Source organism: Scomber scombrus, chromosome 12, assembly GCF_963691925.1.
Source record: "Scomber scombrus chromosome 12, fScoSco1.1, whole genome shotgun sequence".
Lineage (NCBI taxonomy): Eukaryota > Metazoa > Chordata > Actinopteri > Scombriformes > Scombridae > Scomber > Scomber scombrus.
This window is the reverse complement of record NC_084981.1, coordinates 9,284,354-9,302,248: the sequence shown is the minus strand read 5'-3', so window position 1 is coordinate 9,302,248 and position 17,895 is coordinate 9,284,354. Positions and strand designations below refer to the sequence as shown.

At 43.9% G+C, this 17,895-nt stretch overlaps 1 protein-coding gene across 1 annotated transcript in view; it reads left to right on the top strand.

Moving 5' to 3' along the window:
* The window catches only part of disc1 (DISC1 scaffold protein), a 50,147-nt gene extending 33,933 nt beyond the window's left edge, over positions 1-16,214 (top strand). Inside the window, exons 12-14 of the mRNA XM_062429894.1 lie at positions 607-651; positions 11,278-11,402; positions 13,392-16,214. Coding sequence (XP_062285878.1) covers positions 607-651; positions 11,278-11,402; positions 13,392-13,584 — 363 coding nt within the window. The 3' untranslated portion in view covers positions 13,585-16,214. The remainder of the gene's footprint in view (positions 1-606; positions 652-11,277; positions 11,403-13,391) is intronic.
* Positions 16,215-17,895: the final 1,681 nt, after the last annotated feature.

The window sequence follows — 17,895 nt, the reverse complement described above, 5'->3', positions numbered from 1 at the left end:
GTAGATAGGAGTGTTTTTTTACTTCAAGGCTACAGACAATGGAAGATCAGTTGGATGCCAGAGAACCGTTGCTATCTACAGCATGTGACAGACCATATGTTGCTGGGAGAGGGATGCAATTTGAGAAAGCAAAGACATCCAGTTGGTGTGACTTGTGCATAATCACACATTTTAAAGAACTAAAATCCAGATATGAAATAAAGAGTCAGGTGGTCGAACCCAAGTAAACATAGCGTTTATTTTAATAACATTTTAAATAAAATAATAATTAAAGCTTCGCTGATGATTATTTGTTGTTGCCCTGCCTTCGTATTAGCCACAAACAATGTTAGCCTCCTAAAGGTACAGTAATTACCTCTTACCGTGTGTGACGTGAGGAATGTACAATTATACACTTTGAATACTAACAATGGAAGCTGCAGGACAGATGAGCCAGTTAATCTATTTTCTCCTTGTCAGTTTTGGTGATGAATAATTACAACCTCCTCTCATTATGATGATGCTGCTGCACACATACAGTACACAGCTACACAGTAATTGCATTTTCAATCATTCATGAGCAGGTTTATGGCTGTGGCCTCAACAAATGTTTCCCTTTTGTTGCAGAAATTGGAGGAGTTTTTGTTCTGCATGGAGGATAATCACCCAGAGGTTGGTAATGCTAATACTGTCACAGTATGGTTGAATGTTATCTGTGCAATTAAAGTGTCCATTTCATTGACGCTGGGCTTACTGGGACACAGAAGAATCCATTAGCTGACCTTAACTTAAACATGACCTCTGTCACCTGTGTGATTGCTTGATCAATACTGATCTACAAGAGGAGCCTTGGCGGGTCTCACAGGCTGTCTGAGTTTGCACGATGCCTTTTAAAACCTTTATTTATCTAAGAGGTTTGCTGTGTTGTATGTGTTCTCCTTTCAGCATGTTCCTGCTTTAATATTTATACACATTTATGTCAGGTAACCAGGTAGTCTGATAGCCTCCAGGGTTAGGGTTAGGGTTATGGAGGTCCTGGTTGCTACTATATCACAGATTTAACTACTCTGTTTAACTCTTCATTGGATTTGAAAAGTTAAAGTTCACTCCAAGCCCAGCCAAGTGTTACTGTACATTTGCCAAATACACTCGTTAGTCCTCATCCTAAAAGGCTTTTTGCCTGTAACATTAAAAATGAAAAATGTTTGAAAATACAAATAATAAAGAACATACTTTATCTTGCTTGTCCAAGTATTTAAGTTAAGCAGCCAAACAGGATTTTGTTAAAATGAAACATGCTGCATGAGTCAGATTTTCCTTATAATACTACTGCTAGTTCTGCACTGCAATACAAGAACACAGTTTCTTTACTTCTGTCTTCTTAATGGATCATCAAATAATGATGCCTGAGACATGCAGCTTTAGTCTTTCAGCATGATATATGCAGTATGTAGCTATCAAGAGCATTTAAAAGCTATAGAGTTCATTTCAGCTGGTAAAATTGGCAGAAATAAAAAGAGCCCGCTTTTCTTTCCTTTGTCTGAAATCAAGAACAGGGAAGCATAGCAACAGTAATTTAATCTAGCTTGGTCAGTTTTTGCTCATGCACAACATGGATAGGACGGTGACTTGTATATCTCATCTTTGCAACTCTGTATCTCTCTGAAGTATTGAAAAACTAGCTGACATAAAACGGTTCAATCATAATAAGATATGATGCATCACTGAGTCAAATAATATGATGGCTGCTAAATGGTATTGGTATCTTTATCTTGATGGTGTTGTGATAGCTTTGTGGATTCTCAGCCTTGCGGAGAGTCTGACCTCTTTCTCCTTTCCATAATGACTTTAAGTAAATGATTTCCACTTAGCTGCTGCCAAGCTGCTGCCCTGCTGCCACAATGGAGATTGATTGGTGTGTGTGCTTGTGTGTTTTAGCACTACTCGATTTTCTTCTAATCTCTACTAATTGATCTTTTATCCTCTCAAGGTCCTTATACTCCTTTCTTCATACTGACTCACAGCGGCTAACAAAGGAAAAAAGAGATTATTAAATGTTGAATTCTTTTGATTGGATTTGATAATCAGGTAGATTTGATGAACCCGGTCCTTACAGAACTGAGATTATTGCAGTGTTCCAGACACATACTACAATTTAATTAAGCAGAAAGTTGGAGTTAGTATACAGAAAAGAGAAAATACAAGAAGGTTTTTTACTTTAAAAAAAAAACTAAAACAACACTAATACCTTATTTATTGTTTTGCCCCTATTCTGTTCAGCACATAAGTTGTATATAGTATTTTCTCTATACTAATGTTCATAGTATACTGTTTATGTATGTATTTATGAAATGTACTTGCCCTTGCACCATAGGACGTCAATCAAACTGCGTCTCTGTTTTTTTTGTACAAAGAGACAGCAAAAGTTTTTTTCAACAGTTTTGTTATTTATTCTGATGATTCTTTGTCATTTTTTCACAGCTCTGAGCAGCTTCTCCATTTTCTTTGTGTATTGCATTGTGGGACCAGAGTGTGCACTAATAGCTACGTATAAACACAAATCCACACTATGTAGTACATACTGATTCTCATGGTAAAATGGAAAAGTGGTGAAATTAAGTATATTCAAAAATGCATTATGAATTCATTATGCATCATAAAAAAAACACTTGTTGATGGAAACTATTCCACAATGCAATGCACAAATGAAATGGAGGGCCTGTTCTGAGCTGCAAAACATTGTTAATTATTTATGGGGGTGAGACAGTTCCAGGTAATATCTTGGAAAACAAAGCAAAACCGAAAAAAAATTGTATAAAAATGTAAATCTTTGAAAAATTATTTTGTTTTCTTCGTAACATTTTATTTTTAGTGACATTCCAAAGTTGAAGTTTGATTAGACAGACTTAATATAGTCACTTTTTTAGTGTGAACACATACTCAAAACCTGTTTACATTAGTATGCAGAATGGATGTGGGATGCAATTGAAGTGGTGGCTCTTTGTGCATTGCATTGGGACAGTGTCAGTGAACAGCATACTAAATGCAGCATTTTCAGTCTGACTTTTTTGAGTCTATTGGTTTTACCACAGTTCACACTTCATACATCTTCTTATTAGTATGCTGGATTGAATTGGGACACAGTTACAGAGTGCTACCTGCTCATATTTGTAGAGGATCTTGTAGATGGTTCTGGAAACTGATGGCATCTCTTAGTTTGGACCCATTAGATTACAAGGAGAGCATCAGCAAAAAACAGGCTGGATAGTTAATCATAAGCTAGTTAGTTTCCTTATGAGTTTAGAATGAATTCAGCTACTTTATTGTTTGTAAAAGCAATCATGTCCCTGTGTGTAATGCTGGTGCAATATTGGTGCTTTATATTGCCCACCAGGCGCTTAGTGGCAAGCCTAACAGCACCCAGGGGAACATGCACAATTACCTTCAGCCTTTCACTCATTATTGCTTGAATAACCATACCAGTGCATACATGGGTCTGCATATTGAATTCTAAATTATTTGATTAAGTTCATGCTTCTGCAGTCTGCTTTGCTTACTTTAACTCCTATAACATTAGCACTAATATGTGAGGATCTAACATGCCAATACATGTATGCCTGGGACTCTATTATGCAAATTGACATGTTGTTGAAATCTCATTTCCCGTCTTTTCTTGTTTGTCAAAATGCAGAGGTAACAGAGAAAAGTAATTTGTTTTGTTTTGATCACCACTAGGAAAACAAAATAAGGGCTCTTGAATAGTTGAAATAGATTTTTTAAATGGTTGTGTACAGAGTTGCTAACAAACTGTCAGGGATGTCTTCAACTGTGTCACTCAGCACAGGGAGCCTTTGTTTTCCGTCCCTTGGTTTTATTGACTTTACAAAGGCTGACTGGAGGCTTTAAAGTATGGAATCAATCAGCTACACAAACACAAGGCTCTTATCTGCTAAAGATGCTCCTAACCTTGGCAGTCTAAAAACAAACAGCTCAGTAATTCTATATGTTGACTGGCTTCTCTTTTGATACATGCCGATGGGGATCCCAGCAAGTCAGATATGAACAGATATGTGTTGGTGATTGTTTGTTCATTTAATTGTCTCACATACACAAAAACAAGTATGGTGTCTTAAAATCTTTTGTCCTGAAGGCAGTTATCACTTCAAATTTTACTCAAATCCTTAAATGCTTCAGGGATAACTTCTACATATGATCACACCTCAGGCCTGTTGTTGTTGTACATTTCTTCTGGAGCATTACATCATTTGGTGAACAAGTGCTATTCCAGGACAGAGACCAGAGATATGACTTTCCAGTGATTGTTCTGGCACCTCTGAGCTGCAGGGAGTTGATATTTTCTACCTGCAGCTATGAGTCAGATTAGACTTTCCGTGTGTTGTTTGACGAGAGCGCTGGGTCTGCGTGCACACCAGTGTGTGTCTATTTGCTGAAATTGCATTTGTGTTCTCTACGGCTGATAAGTGTGAAGAAACTAGGACACGGCGTCTGCAAAGGGGCCTGTTCTAATTATTGCCAGCTCTGCTCTCTCAATGCTCTGCCCTACTGCACTTTGCTCCTCCACCAACCTGACATCACCATCATCCTCCAGTGCACACTCAGCCTCGCTGCATCATCAGGCAATCTGCAGCACTTAGTTCCGTGGAGTTTATTGTATACATTATAACCTTGGAGCCTTCACAAACAAAACATTTGGCAGCTTCATATTTTGGCTACATCTTCTTCAACACAGTATGGAGGATTGGATGTGAAAGAGACGTTCTGGATGAAAGTTCAGTAAAAGCTCTGAGTCATGGTCGTAAGAGCATATTTGGAGATATAATCAAAACTAAAAGTAACATTTAAAGAAAACAACTAAAAAGTGTTTTGTGAAAAACATTTTTGCATTGAACAAAATAATTGTATGATTTGCACTTATGCCCTTTTTTTTGTTTAGCAATTTTTTGTTGATTTTCCATTAATCTCATCATATGTATGCAGCATATATTTGAAATTAACATACATCCATAGGATAGCTGCATTATTTAAATGATTACAGTTATAAAAGGTACCCCACCCCCACACCCCATCCATCTCCATTTGTCCCCTTAAGTCCAAATCCTCACAAGAATGAATGTCCTTTGAGGTGTTTGTCCAATTCAGGATGACAGTACATACAGTATAATGTGTATAGTATGTTATAGTATGTTCAAGAATGAGTGAAGGAGTATCAGACAAGGATGAAAAAAAGCAAGAAAGAAGTACCTATGCCCACTTTACACATATACATGCAGTATATTAACTATTATTGCATGTCCTTAATATGCGATCAGCAAATTACACAATAATGCTACAGCTGTTGTTGCACAGATGTTCATTCTGTTTAACATAAAGTTAATTAAAAGCATATTTTTGAATATTTTCTTATCAGATACTTTATATCAAGGGTTGTATCACCATGCTTTACACAAATTTTACACCACATTTTGTGTTAGTGGGTCTTTGTTATCAGTGTAGCTGAGGTGATTAATGAACCTCATACTGAAGGAAAAGATACTGTATCATAATATAATCATTATATTTGTTACAGAGCCTCTATTTGAAATACAACTGAGTCACTGATAGGTCATCACTGATAGCTGCACCTGAAAACTTTAGGTTATTTACATAACCCCGGTTCTCTGAGTAATATGAGTGAGATGTCTCACTATGGGATGCACGCCTCGCTGCAGCCCTCAGAAGCATTTATCTCATTACGCCAATCCTGATTGGCTGGTGAACGTGTCCGTCCGCCACAGGTAGTCCGACCTACCTTAAATAGCTCATGCGGACGGCACCACCCTCATTCAAGATAAGCACCTCTTCTCACTCGCCCAAGCAAGAAGGGTAGTCTGGTGAGACATCTCACTCATATTACTCAGAGAACCGGGGTTATGTAAATAACCTAAAGTTCTCTTTCATAATATTTCGTTCGATGTCTCACTATGGGATATGGTTGCTCCCGTATTGCCAGACAAGCTTATCGAGCGTCCACCAACCCACAGGGAAAAGGTACTCTGTTCCAATCAGGACAGCAAAACCGCGCGTGCCACGCACGGAGCGGAGACGTCCAGCATATAAAAACGGACAAAAGTGAGAGGCGAGGACCAACTCGCTGCAGCACAGATGTCCTGAACAGAAACTCCCCTGAATAAGGCCCAGGATGCGGCCAAGCCCCGAGTCGAGTGCGCCCGCAGACCCGCAAGTGTCTGCAAACCCTGACTCGTATAAGCCAAAGCAATCGCCTCCACGACCCAGTGGGACAGGCGCTGCTTTGTGACAGGTTTCCCCTTATGAGGATTAGCCCAGGAGACAAACAGCTGATCGCTCCTCCTGAAACCCTTAGTCCTGTCCATGTAAGTGCGCACCGCACGGACTGGACATAACGCATGTGACCGCTGCTCACCAGGCGAGGCAGCAAAGGCCACAAGGTCAATAGGAGAACATGAGCCCACTACCTTAGGCACAAAGGCCGGGTTGGGCTTCAAAATCATCCTCACATCCCCCGGGAAAAGCTGAGTGCATGATGGATGCACCGAAAGCGCATGGATGTCACTAACCCGTTTAGCCGAAGCCAGAGCCAGTAACAACACTGTCTTGAGAGACAGGTGTTTCAAGCCTGCTCCCCCCAGCGGCTCAAAAGGAGGACCCTTGAGCCCCTCCAGAACCACAGCCAGATCCCATGGTGGCACCAGCGGTCTGGACACGGGGAGAAGCCTGCGCGCTCCCTTCATAAAACGGCAAACCAGCGGGTGCTGGCTCGCTGTTTGTTTCCCAAACCCCACGTGACAGGCGGCTATAGCTGCCAAGTACACTTTAACTGTGGAGAAGGCTTTTCGTTTGTCAATCAGGTCCTGTAAGAATGACAATATCACACCTACTGGACACTGAAAAGGAACGTGGCCATTTCTGTGACACCAGTCCTCAAACACTCTCTACTTACAGTCATACAGAGACCTAGTGGAAGAGGCTCGAGAACTTTGTATAGTGGAAATCACACGCTGTGGGAGTCCCACAGCTGACAAATTGAACCACTCAGGGGCCAAACCCACAGCGCCAGGCGTTCTGGGTGCGGGTGGAAAACCGTCCCCCCCCCCAGTGGCGCAGTGCCCTGACGCACCCCGGCGTAACCAACACTCTCCGTGCGCCATGACGCACGGGATCCAGCCCGCATGAGGCCACCCAGAGCTGGAATTCCCTCATGTGGAGGCGACCGAGACGAACCACGAGAATGGCTGACGCCATCAGTCCGAGTAATCGAAGACACAATCTGAATTGAACAGATTTGCCTGGATGGAAAAGCGCAAGACATGCTCTGAAAGCTCTCACTCGCTCCGCCGAGAGGCGCGCCGTGAAAAACACCGAGTCCAGGGATAATCCCAGAAAGATTATGTCCTGTGTCGGGCACAGCATGCTCTTTTCCGCGTTTATCACAAAACCCAGGTCTAATAGGTGCCGTGTGAGAATACGCGTATGCGCCATGGCCTCCTGCCTCGATTGTGCCAAAAGCAGCCAATCGTCCAGATATGTGGCCAAGCGAATGCCCTGCTGTCTCAGTGGGGCTATCGCCGCTTCCGTGCACCGGACGAACACCCTCGGGCTTAAAGACAGACCGAATGGGAGCACGCGGTACTCGTAGCACGTCCCCTGGAAAGCGAACCTCAGATACTTTCTGTGGGGAGGATATATTGGAATGTGGAAATACGCGTCTTTCAGATCGACAGAAGTGAACCAATCGTTCTGTCGCACCAGGCGCAGCAGGGATGCGTGTGTGAGCATCCTGAACTTGTATTTCCTGAGAAATTTGTTCAGAGCACGTAGATCCAGGATAGGGCGAATACCACTCCCCCCCCGTTTTGGGACCAGAAAGTACCTGGAGTAAAAACCGCTCTGACACTGTGCGGGAGGAACGACACAGATTGCTCCTTTGTTTAACAGTGAGAGGATTTCCTCTTGCAAAACACGAGCTGACTCTCCCTGAGCCTGGGAGTGTATTATGCCGGCGAATCGAGGGGGAACAGCGGCAAACTGCAGCCTGTAACCCCTCAAAATCGTTTTCAACACCCAGGGCGAAGCTGCGAGCGCAGCCCACCTCTGCCACCTGCGGCAGAGAGGTGAGACGCGCTGCAGCTCTTCCACCATGAGAGGTCCCAACCGCGGTGCGGTGGCGCCCTCTCGTGGTGGAAAACTGACATGGCCTCTGGGCGGTGCTGTGCACTTTGGCCCGGGAGGACAACGCAGTGACGGGGACCTCACTGCCCTCACCCCGGGAAAAGCCGCGGCTTTCCCCGGGGGTGGGACAGCAGGTGCCGCCACCGCGCTGTTTATTTTTATAGTTTTGGCTTTTATTAGCTGCGCCCTCGGCACTCGGCCCGGATGCGACAGCGGGACACATTTTATTTTCTTTATGAAAACTTGTGTGTGTGTGCGTGCTTGTGGACATGGGAGAGGGGCAAACGCTGAACCCTCTGCCGTCAGATGTCCGTCTCTCCCGGTCTGCTCTGGCACGGTCCGTGGCAGCTGGGAGATGGGGGCGTGGGGGGCCCCGGAGTGCACGCTCGGAAGCCAAACAGGTGGAGCTGGAGAACAGGGAACTTCCAGCTGCATCACTGGTGACGAGAGGGGCGGTCAGGCCGCTCTCTTTTTCTTCCTGGCCTGGTGGCTGGTAGCTTGCGCGGGCTGTGCCGGCGGAGCTGTAGCTGGAGCCAAGGGCTTCTTGAACCAGCCGGGCCGACCGGGCACGGGCGGCGGGGCGGGCTGAGGCTTCGGATGTTTCGGTATTTTGAACTGCGAAACCCGGGAAGCAGCCTGCGCGAAGGATTTACGCTGCGCAGGTGGAGAGGGAGCTGGGGGCTTGCGAGGGAGGCAGAGCTTGAGAGCTTCGTCTTCCTTCTTTTTGGCTTCACACCGTTGTTGCATCGATGCCAGGGCGGAACCAAAAATCCCCTCCGGGACAATGGGCATGTCCAGGACGTCGTCCTTCTCTCTGTCTGACAGGCTGGCGAGGGTGAGCCACCGCGCTCGCTCCTGCAGAACCATGGTCCCCATCGCTCTTCCCGTGGCCTGGACCGCGCAGCGTTGGACACGGAGACACAGGTCGGTGATGACCGGTATCTCCTCCCACGCAGCTGAGTCCTGAGTTTGCACAACATCCTCGCACAACTCAGCCTGGTAAGCCGTGAGCAGCGAGAGGACATTGAGCGCTCTGGCCGAGAGCGCCACCGCCTTGTACGCTTTCTCAGTCAGGGCTGACTGAAAACGGTCGGACTTGGACGGCAGGCTGGGGCTCCGGGAGGACACCGCTGACAGCTGGGGGTGAAGGTGAGCTGCAACAAGTGGCTCCATCGGAGGCATGCGGAGCAGACCCAGGCTCTCCATCGCCTCACAGTCGAGGGACGAGGCCCCGGGAACCGGGCTCCGGCTGCTGTAGGGGCGGTCTCTCCATGAGCGCGCCACCTCCTCCAGCAGCTCCGGGAAGACGGGGAGAAGTTGCTTCGTCGCGCTCTTGGCCAAGGGCAATTTCTTCCCCTCGTAGCGTGATCTGGTGGTCACAGCTACGACAGCGGGCCAGGGGATGCCCAGCCGGGCAGCTGCGCGTTTGCACACGTCGAGCATGTCCGAGCTGGGGGAGGGAGAAGCTGGTGTGCTACTCTCGTCTCCATCCCGAGAGTCGACGGAAGCCGCGGGCTTTGCAGCCCGAGCCGGTGTGATGAAGATGTCATCCTCTTCTTCATCCTCTGATATGAGGAGATCCAAGGCGCCATCATCATCTTCCCCATAGTCCAAATCCAGGACGTCTTCCTCCAGCGGGGGAACCGCGGCTAGCTCGAGCTGGGAGCCCCAGCTGGCGCTAGCCTCCGGTGTCGCCACCGCAGCGACCCCCACCTCCTCTCCGCCCTCGACGGCGGCGCCGTCGGAAGAGAGATAGGGGTCATGTCCAGACAGGGTAGCCTGGCGGGCTAGTCGTCTGCGGAGACTCTTGATGGTGAACACCGCACAGTGTTGACACGAGCCGGGGACCTCGATAGCCGCCCGGGCGTGTTCCAGCCCAAGACAGCACGAGCAGACCTGGTGTGGATCCATGCTCGATATCTTATTCCCGCAGCGACAGAGTCTGGCTCCGGAGTCTCCGTGCCCTCTGGTGTGAGGGGTTTTAGCCTCCATTCCGTGCGAGCTGGTGTGCAGGCAGGGAGCCGAGGCAGTTAGCTGGTGTGCTAACCGTGAAGAAGCCGAGAATTAGCTGGTGTGCTAATGCCCGGTGCTCGAGTAGCCGTGGTGGGGCGTCGAGAGCAGTGCTGACCAAGCCGTGGAGGGCAGGAAAGCACTGAGTTCGATCTGGTGTGACCGACGAAGCAGAAAAAATGTCCTAAGCTAGTAGCGCCCAGCGACAGAAGCTAAATAAGATCCGTCTATGGACAGTTAAGCTAGCTAGCTCTGGACGCGAGATATGCTCCGAGTGAGAAGAGGTGTTTGAATGAGGGTGGTGCCGTCCGCATGAGCTATTTAAGGTAGGTCGGACTACCTGTGGCGGACGGACACGTTCACCAGCCAATCAGGATTGGCGTAATGAGATAAATGCTTCTGAGGGCTGCAGCGAGGCGTGCATCCCATAGTGAGACATCGAACGAAATATTATGAAAGAGAACTGCAGGCATCATGCTTCACTATTGGCATTGTCTGTGCTTAAAAGCGTGGTCATAACACATTGAGCGTATTGTGATTGAGCATAGCTTATCTGATGCTGAAACCCTGCACAGTGATTTATAATTCTGTCAGATGTGGATTTTACAACACAGGATGTTGTATACCACAAATTATATACTAGAATGTGTTATTGCATGTGTTTCATTGGCCAACTCAGCACCTTGCCTGATGACACAACACTGAGTTGCAGCAAAAGTTGAGTCACTCTTTTTTGGACTGTGTTTTTTGATGCAGGGTGGTCTAAACACACTTACAATTGCAGATGTTTGTGGTATCATTTAATTGATTGAGTTATGAATGCATGTTGTTTTAAAAGGTATCCAAGTGAACTTATACCCATTTATTTTAAGTGCTGAGTTTACTGCCATTACAAGCAGCAACAAGACATCTTGCACAATAACGTCGATGATGAAGTTGGCAATGCTTCAACACTCAAAAGTTGTTTAGTCTTCCTGGAGGATTGCCTTTTCTATTGTCAAATAAACTTTTGACTTTGTTCACTTTCATTACTTCCTTTCCATACCCCTCATTTCATCACTTGTTTCCTTTTCCTGCCAGGACGTGTGCAGCGAGGCCGAGGCTGCAGAGCTGACAGAGCGCTGTGAGCTGATCAGTGACAGACTAATGACCTTGGAAGATGAATTACAGACGGCCATACTAAACCAGGATCAGGCCCTCACTGATATCCTTTCACTTCACTCGAAATACACATGTCTCGTAAACTGTCTGTGCATTTGTGTGTGTGTGTGTGCGTGTGTGTTTCTGTCTCTCTCCATCCATCTCTGAGACCTAGTTTATTCAAGGCCTTCCAACTCACAAAAGTATACATCCACATCACCTTTAGGCTGACTGATGTTGGCTCCCTGTGACTCTTACTTTTCAACGAAAAAAAGAAAAAAACAACCTCAACCTGTCTTATCTGACATTATGGGTCCATTCAGAGAGGGAATTGAAGATAAACTGGGATGAGAGGATTTTTCTTGACAGTCTGGAGGTGCAAACTGGAAAATGAAATGGTAAAAGTCCAGGTGATGTTATTAGAGGGCCGTTGATGTGGGCTGCCAGTCACCACGGGCTGATATTAAAGTAGGCAGACAGGGGCAGCGCTGCGGCGGCGCTGCGGCAGATAGAGGAATGTCACTGTAATGATTCCGTTCTCGTCATTTCTTAATGTCCATCCTCCTGCTGACCCTCCCTTCTTCCCCCAACTCTGTCTGCTCGCTTCCATTTGCTGGATCTGGCTCAGAGGAAATTACAATATCCATGATAATGACTCAAATGAAACTGTTGAAGTAGATTACAGGTCACAATACATCATTTTCCGCGCTAATTAGAAAGCTGATTGGAAATAGATTAGTGTGTTTTTCTCGCTCCACTTTTCCCCTCTACACTGTGAGCTTATTAAGACAGATAGAAAAGGCGATATTCCAACACGGGGATGAAGATAATTTGCCACCTAACCTGCTGTTTTTTATTTATTTATTTGCTGTCACGCCTCATTTCTCTTCTTTGAATACGAGCTGCCAGAAATACTTTCACAATCTGTCCAAACTGATGAAGAGGTTTATTTAGCTTTAGCTTTGGATTTCCAAAAGCAGTGTGTTATACTGTGTGCCCTTCACTCTCTGTTGAAGTGTGGCCGGAATGTTTTCACATCTGATTAGAGATGCGCGTCCCCCTGCTGTGCTGTCAGGGGTCAGCAAAGGCTCTTCCACTGTTTGCATGATATCAATGCAGACTGGCAGTCAGAGATAGACATAGATTGGCCTGCTTCTCTCCACCTCTCTGTTTTTGTGTCCTTACATGTCATTCATCTCAGCTTTTTGAAGTCAGTGCACTCATGCAAAAGCACCGTGGACACTCGAGGACACTGAAGATACAGAACAATATTGTTATTTGGTTGCAGAAATTGAACAGAAACTGAGCTCGGCATGACAGTACTGTTGCCATAGTGACAGGGAGATCAAACCTTCAATCTCTGAGGGTCTTAATTGAGTCTCTCCTCTTGATACAAGGAGGTGGATGGAAAACACATACAGACACAGAATGTCTGGTTAGTTTAAGGGCCTTTGACATACATCTGAACTTCTTGGTCCCATTTGGACCATGTTGCCACAAAAGTTTCGTCGAACCTCCTGCAGTATTCATGAAAAGCTCTTTAATGGCTGGTTAATTATGAATGAGTACAATCTGTGTCCATTCAGACAGTAAAACGAGCCATCAGGCCCCATCTGCCATCAAAGCCATCCCTTTGATTTGCCACTTAAGCCGGACACTCACACGATTAATTTGAGTTTCTAAGCAGGTTAAACAATCCCCCTCTAATGTCAGCCTCTATCCTGTTTCATTGATGGTTTATGAATAATTTAGGTGGGCAGTCTGTTTGCTTGGGTCCCCACACTGCCACCCCGCTTCACAGATGAGATGAGCTCATGAATAGTGAATTGGATGGGGTTAAATTGGTTATGACTTGGCCAAATTGGAGATTGATGACTTCATCAGGTTATAGCTGTCCTTTGCTATTACCATTAACCATCAAGGGCCACAAGTGTCATACTTGTCCTGATATTTGTCTGCTGGCATGCTTTTGTATTTACATGTAAATGAATGTGTGGGATTCTGGATTTGCTTGTGTTCGCAGCATCAGATTTTTCCTTAACCTGTGCCGCACAGTCGCTAGAAAAGGAAGTTCAAGAAGTAAAAGCCACTTTACAAACCATGCTCGTACAGCTCCAAGAGGAAAAAGTGGAAGAAGAGGATGCGACCGAATTACAAGATGATGACCTCATGAAAAATGGGATTGAGGAAGAAGAGGAGGAGGAGGAAGAAGAGGACCAGTACTTCAGTGACAGCTGGGACATTTGAAATGGATGCCTGTAGTGTTTTATGACCACTCACACACAGACGGGCTCTCTGAGAGCCTGACCTCGGCTTTTCAGTAGAAGTGACCCCATATCCATTTACTGTAAAGCCTCACTCAAAGCGCTTTACAACCAGCCTCTTTGGCACTGCTGAAAGTTTTGAGTACAAAGCCTTCAAAAGTCTGTGTAACATTTTGTCCAACTAGAAATGGAGAAAAAGCATATTTGGAGCATTTAAGTATAAATACAATACATGAAATTTTGAGTCACTTTAATGCAAATCTTACACATCATGAGATCTAAAGAGTTCCTCAGGCCACTGAGTCGAGACAGTGATACATCCAAAATAGGTCCAAAAAGATAAAATTAATAGAATAAACCCAAAAACAGCTAATCGCTAAGCATGACAACTGTCTGTCTGTGTGAATATTTGCAGATGACCAAGTGGACAATCTGAATATCTTTTACTGGTAAAAGTCTTGCACATAAACTAACTGCTTAAGTCTTAGGTCATCTTACCACTTTTGTCTATTTTCAGAACGACTGGACTTCAATTACATGTAATTTTGTCCATGAAATAACTTGTGTGGTGCTACAGAATGTGAGCTAACTTGAACACTTTATTGTTTTCTATGTGTGGAATATGCAATATATATTTTTCCCTACCTGGCCTTTAAGTAGTGCTCCATCACTGAAGGAGAATATGCAAAGATGGACACTATGTAATTTAAAAAACACCTGTCACAATATTCTAGTTGTGTTTTGTGCATGTAGGAAATGTTGTAGCACAGAAAAAAAATATTTGCAACTGATGTTTGTGTTTTATTTTATTTGCCACAGATTGTATTGTATTGTATTGTATTGTATTGTATTGTATTGTATTTTATGTCTGTTCAGAATCTTGACTTTTTGCCACATTTTTGTACTTTCACCTATTCATCACTTTTTTTATGTACTGTGCAGCTTGAACCTGCTGTACCATATTTCATATTTATTCCTTACTGTGTCTCACTAATTACAGCATGTACCATTCAGCCTAATGCTGCATCCTGCTGTTTTCTTCTTGTATTGAGTTACAGCCCCTCTGTTGATTTTCCCTCATAGAAAATGTGTGGGCATGTTGCCAGGTATGTGAGGGCAGCGGTGACATGTAGGAGATATCAATACGGTAATAAAGGTCTTCTAGTGAGGTCTTTAGGGGATACATGGGCTTCTATTGTTATCTCACCTCAGCAGCGGCGGTGTGGCTAATTGGGAGACAGCCTCATAGAAGATGAGGCTGGGAAGGTAGGATGCTGTTGCTTTGTCTCCATTTAATTCTGCCTTGTGTTTTTTGGAGCAGGGGGCTGCCGAGGGATCCTCATGGGTGTGTCTGCAGTCCTGGCTCTCTGGGCTGTAAACACAGTTGAGTGCTCCGGGTTTTTCCACAGCAGCACAATGGGCCTTTCTCACATTACTGCCAGGTTGCAAACCACTTGCCTGGCCAGAGCTCTCCACATCTATCAGCTTCAGGCAGCATACAGACAGAGCCTGGCACACACACACCTTCCTGCCAAACACCCCCACCTCATAATTGAATCTGTGCTTGCACCACTATGTGCCCCATGTGGCAGCGCTGCTTATAAAATGGCCACAGAGAAAAACCCAGATGGTTTTCAGCAGGCATATAGCAGGGTGAGATGTTTCCTGATGTAAAATGAAGCACCATGCAGTGTAAGGTCTTTTGTCTCCACAATTTGGTCACTATGATATTGTATAATATGTTATTAGTATTATAATATTATGTATTATTCTATGCATTCCAATGAGGAAGAAAATAACAAAAAAGTACAACTGGAAGAACTCTTTTCAGTCTTTTTTCAGGCAACATCTCTACATTGAATAAATAAACAAATAAAGTGATAGAAAGCATGCCAGCGGGCTACATAAATTAACTTGTTTCCATTAGAAATTGATTTATTTCCTCTACAATAATGAACAAAACAAACAAAAAGGAAGAAAGGAGGAAAAAAAGAGTCATTAGTGTCTAAAATGATATGGAAATGCTTTTGATGTCTCACCCTATTGTTAGAAAGTCCCACTGGTTCAATTTCGTCATTGAAGATGTGTTTGAGTGATTTTTGTAGCAGTGTGTGTGTGTGTGTGTTGTAAGGGATTTAGGTCTGAGATCTGGATTTGTTTATTTGATTCCCGGCTGAGTTGTTATGTTGTCTGACAGGTACATGTAGCTACAAACTCTCTGAACCATGGGAGAATCATAGATCGTGTTGGAGATTTTCCTTTCGCATCGCTTCAACCAGCGTCACAGGCGCCACTAATGAATGCAAATAGAGCTTCTTTCTTTTTTTGTATGCATGCACTGCACATCCTCAGAGGTTTCTGCTCAAAAACTGACACCTCAGCTATGTGTGAGCGACTGCATGTCAGTTCTGGTCATTGAGTCAGTGAAGTCAACTCTCCTGAGAGGTGTTTTTTTGTGCAGAGCAGGACTGGACACTAAGCTCACCGCTGTCTGCAAGTGGCCTTTTGTTTGATTCTTTCCAAGCAGATTCAGGAGCTCATTCAAATTCAGTGTGCACTTTACTAAACTGTTGAATAAATTCAACCGAGCAATTAAACAGGCAGGAGATTCATGTGGAATTAATAAACATTTTAAATAATTTAATTGCAAGTCTTCTCAACTAATCTGCATATTTCTCTGTGAAACCAGTAAAGGAAGGATGGCACGAATGAAAAACAGAGCAGAGACAACAGGAAACAGCCTTCTTTTTCCTGTGGTTTGATTCAGACGTTGAAAATCACACTTAATTATAAACATTGTACCACTGGGAGCTGTGTTCTTCTCAGAAACAGACCTATTTTCATCACTCATGGCTGTATGAGAAATGACAAGATAGGATGAAATGCACTCTGAGTCTGAATTGCAAACTCATGCCTATTTTCATCTTCATTTTAAAATGTCTAATTTTCATTCTGGTCCTTTCAAAAAGCATGCATTAAAAAAAAAAAACTGAGCCCCGTCTGAACATAAATTAGTTTGAGGGAACAGACCTGGAGAATATGTGCAACATGTGTCTTACTGATTTTGCAGAAACCCCATCAGAAATATTACTTATTTACATATTTAATTATTCAGACAGAATTGGAATAATTAGCCTGTATGTGAGCATTAAGACCCTGAGGACAAAATAACAATAATAATAGATATGTCTCCTATAAGAAGCTAATTAAATCGCTGATGATTCAAGCATTTTTACATCTGATATGCTTTAAAAATACAAGAAGCTGTTACCAATGTGAACCTCTGAATTGGACTGACAATGAAGATGTATGATAATACTTTGATGAAGAGCAGGACAGTTTTAAAGCACCACTGGGACATAAAACAACAGCTCAACTCCAAATTTAATAGAAGAATAGAGATGAAACAAATTTACATTTTAACTTCCAAGTTGTTCCTATGACAACTCCTCTGGCCTACAGATGGTGATGTACAACAGAAACAGAAGAAGAACTACTTACCGTGAAAGAATAATAGCGACTAGAACAGACAATAACAAGGAAAAGGTTATGACATCCTGAGAGAACATGATTGTCTGTACCAAATTTCATGGCAATCCATCCAACTCTAAATCAGTAGGTGTAATTTAATGTCCATTAAATATTTGAGATGTGTTATTGTGGACAAAAGTGGTGGAACAACAAAAACAGACCGACATAAAGCGACGCCGCTAGAAATGACAAAAAAAAATGACAGTTTACATTAAACAGAATAAATAAACCTGAATAATTTAAAGTCTTCAGAGATTTTACTTGTGTCGTCTGGTCAAAATTTTCAAAGTGAGTGGGTTTGCTTTGTAGGGATTTAGACTCTTTGATCAAACACTTATTCAGTATATTTATCACACTTTACTCTGACTGAAACATATTGAACACATTTTGGATGAATCTGGTTGAAAGACAAATGTTTCTGAGTAACGCCACAGACTGTGTACTTAATCTGAGTTATGAGTACAACAAGTGCTCATGTCAGACTGCTCTAAAATGGTTTTCTCAAAGGCAATCGCTTTAAAAGCTTAAGCTTGCTTCTCTGCCCAAAAACCATCAGAGTAATAAGATCAAAGTCAAGAGGAACTCTATGTGACACACCATCAAATCTCTTTAAAAAGATTTACAGTATCTGCGTTCCTTTGTGAAACATCACTGTCGAACCTTGAATGTCCGTTGTGACAGAGTTTTTGAGGGAAAAAAAGAGGGTTGGTTTGTTTTGAGCAAAGACATGCTTGTGCTGCTCTCTCATGTGTAATATCAAGAG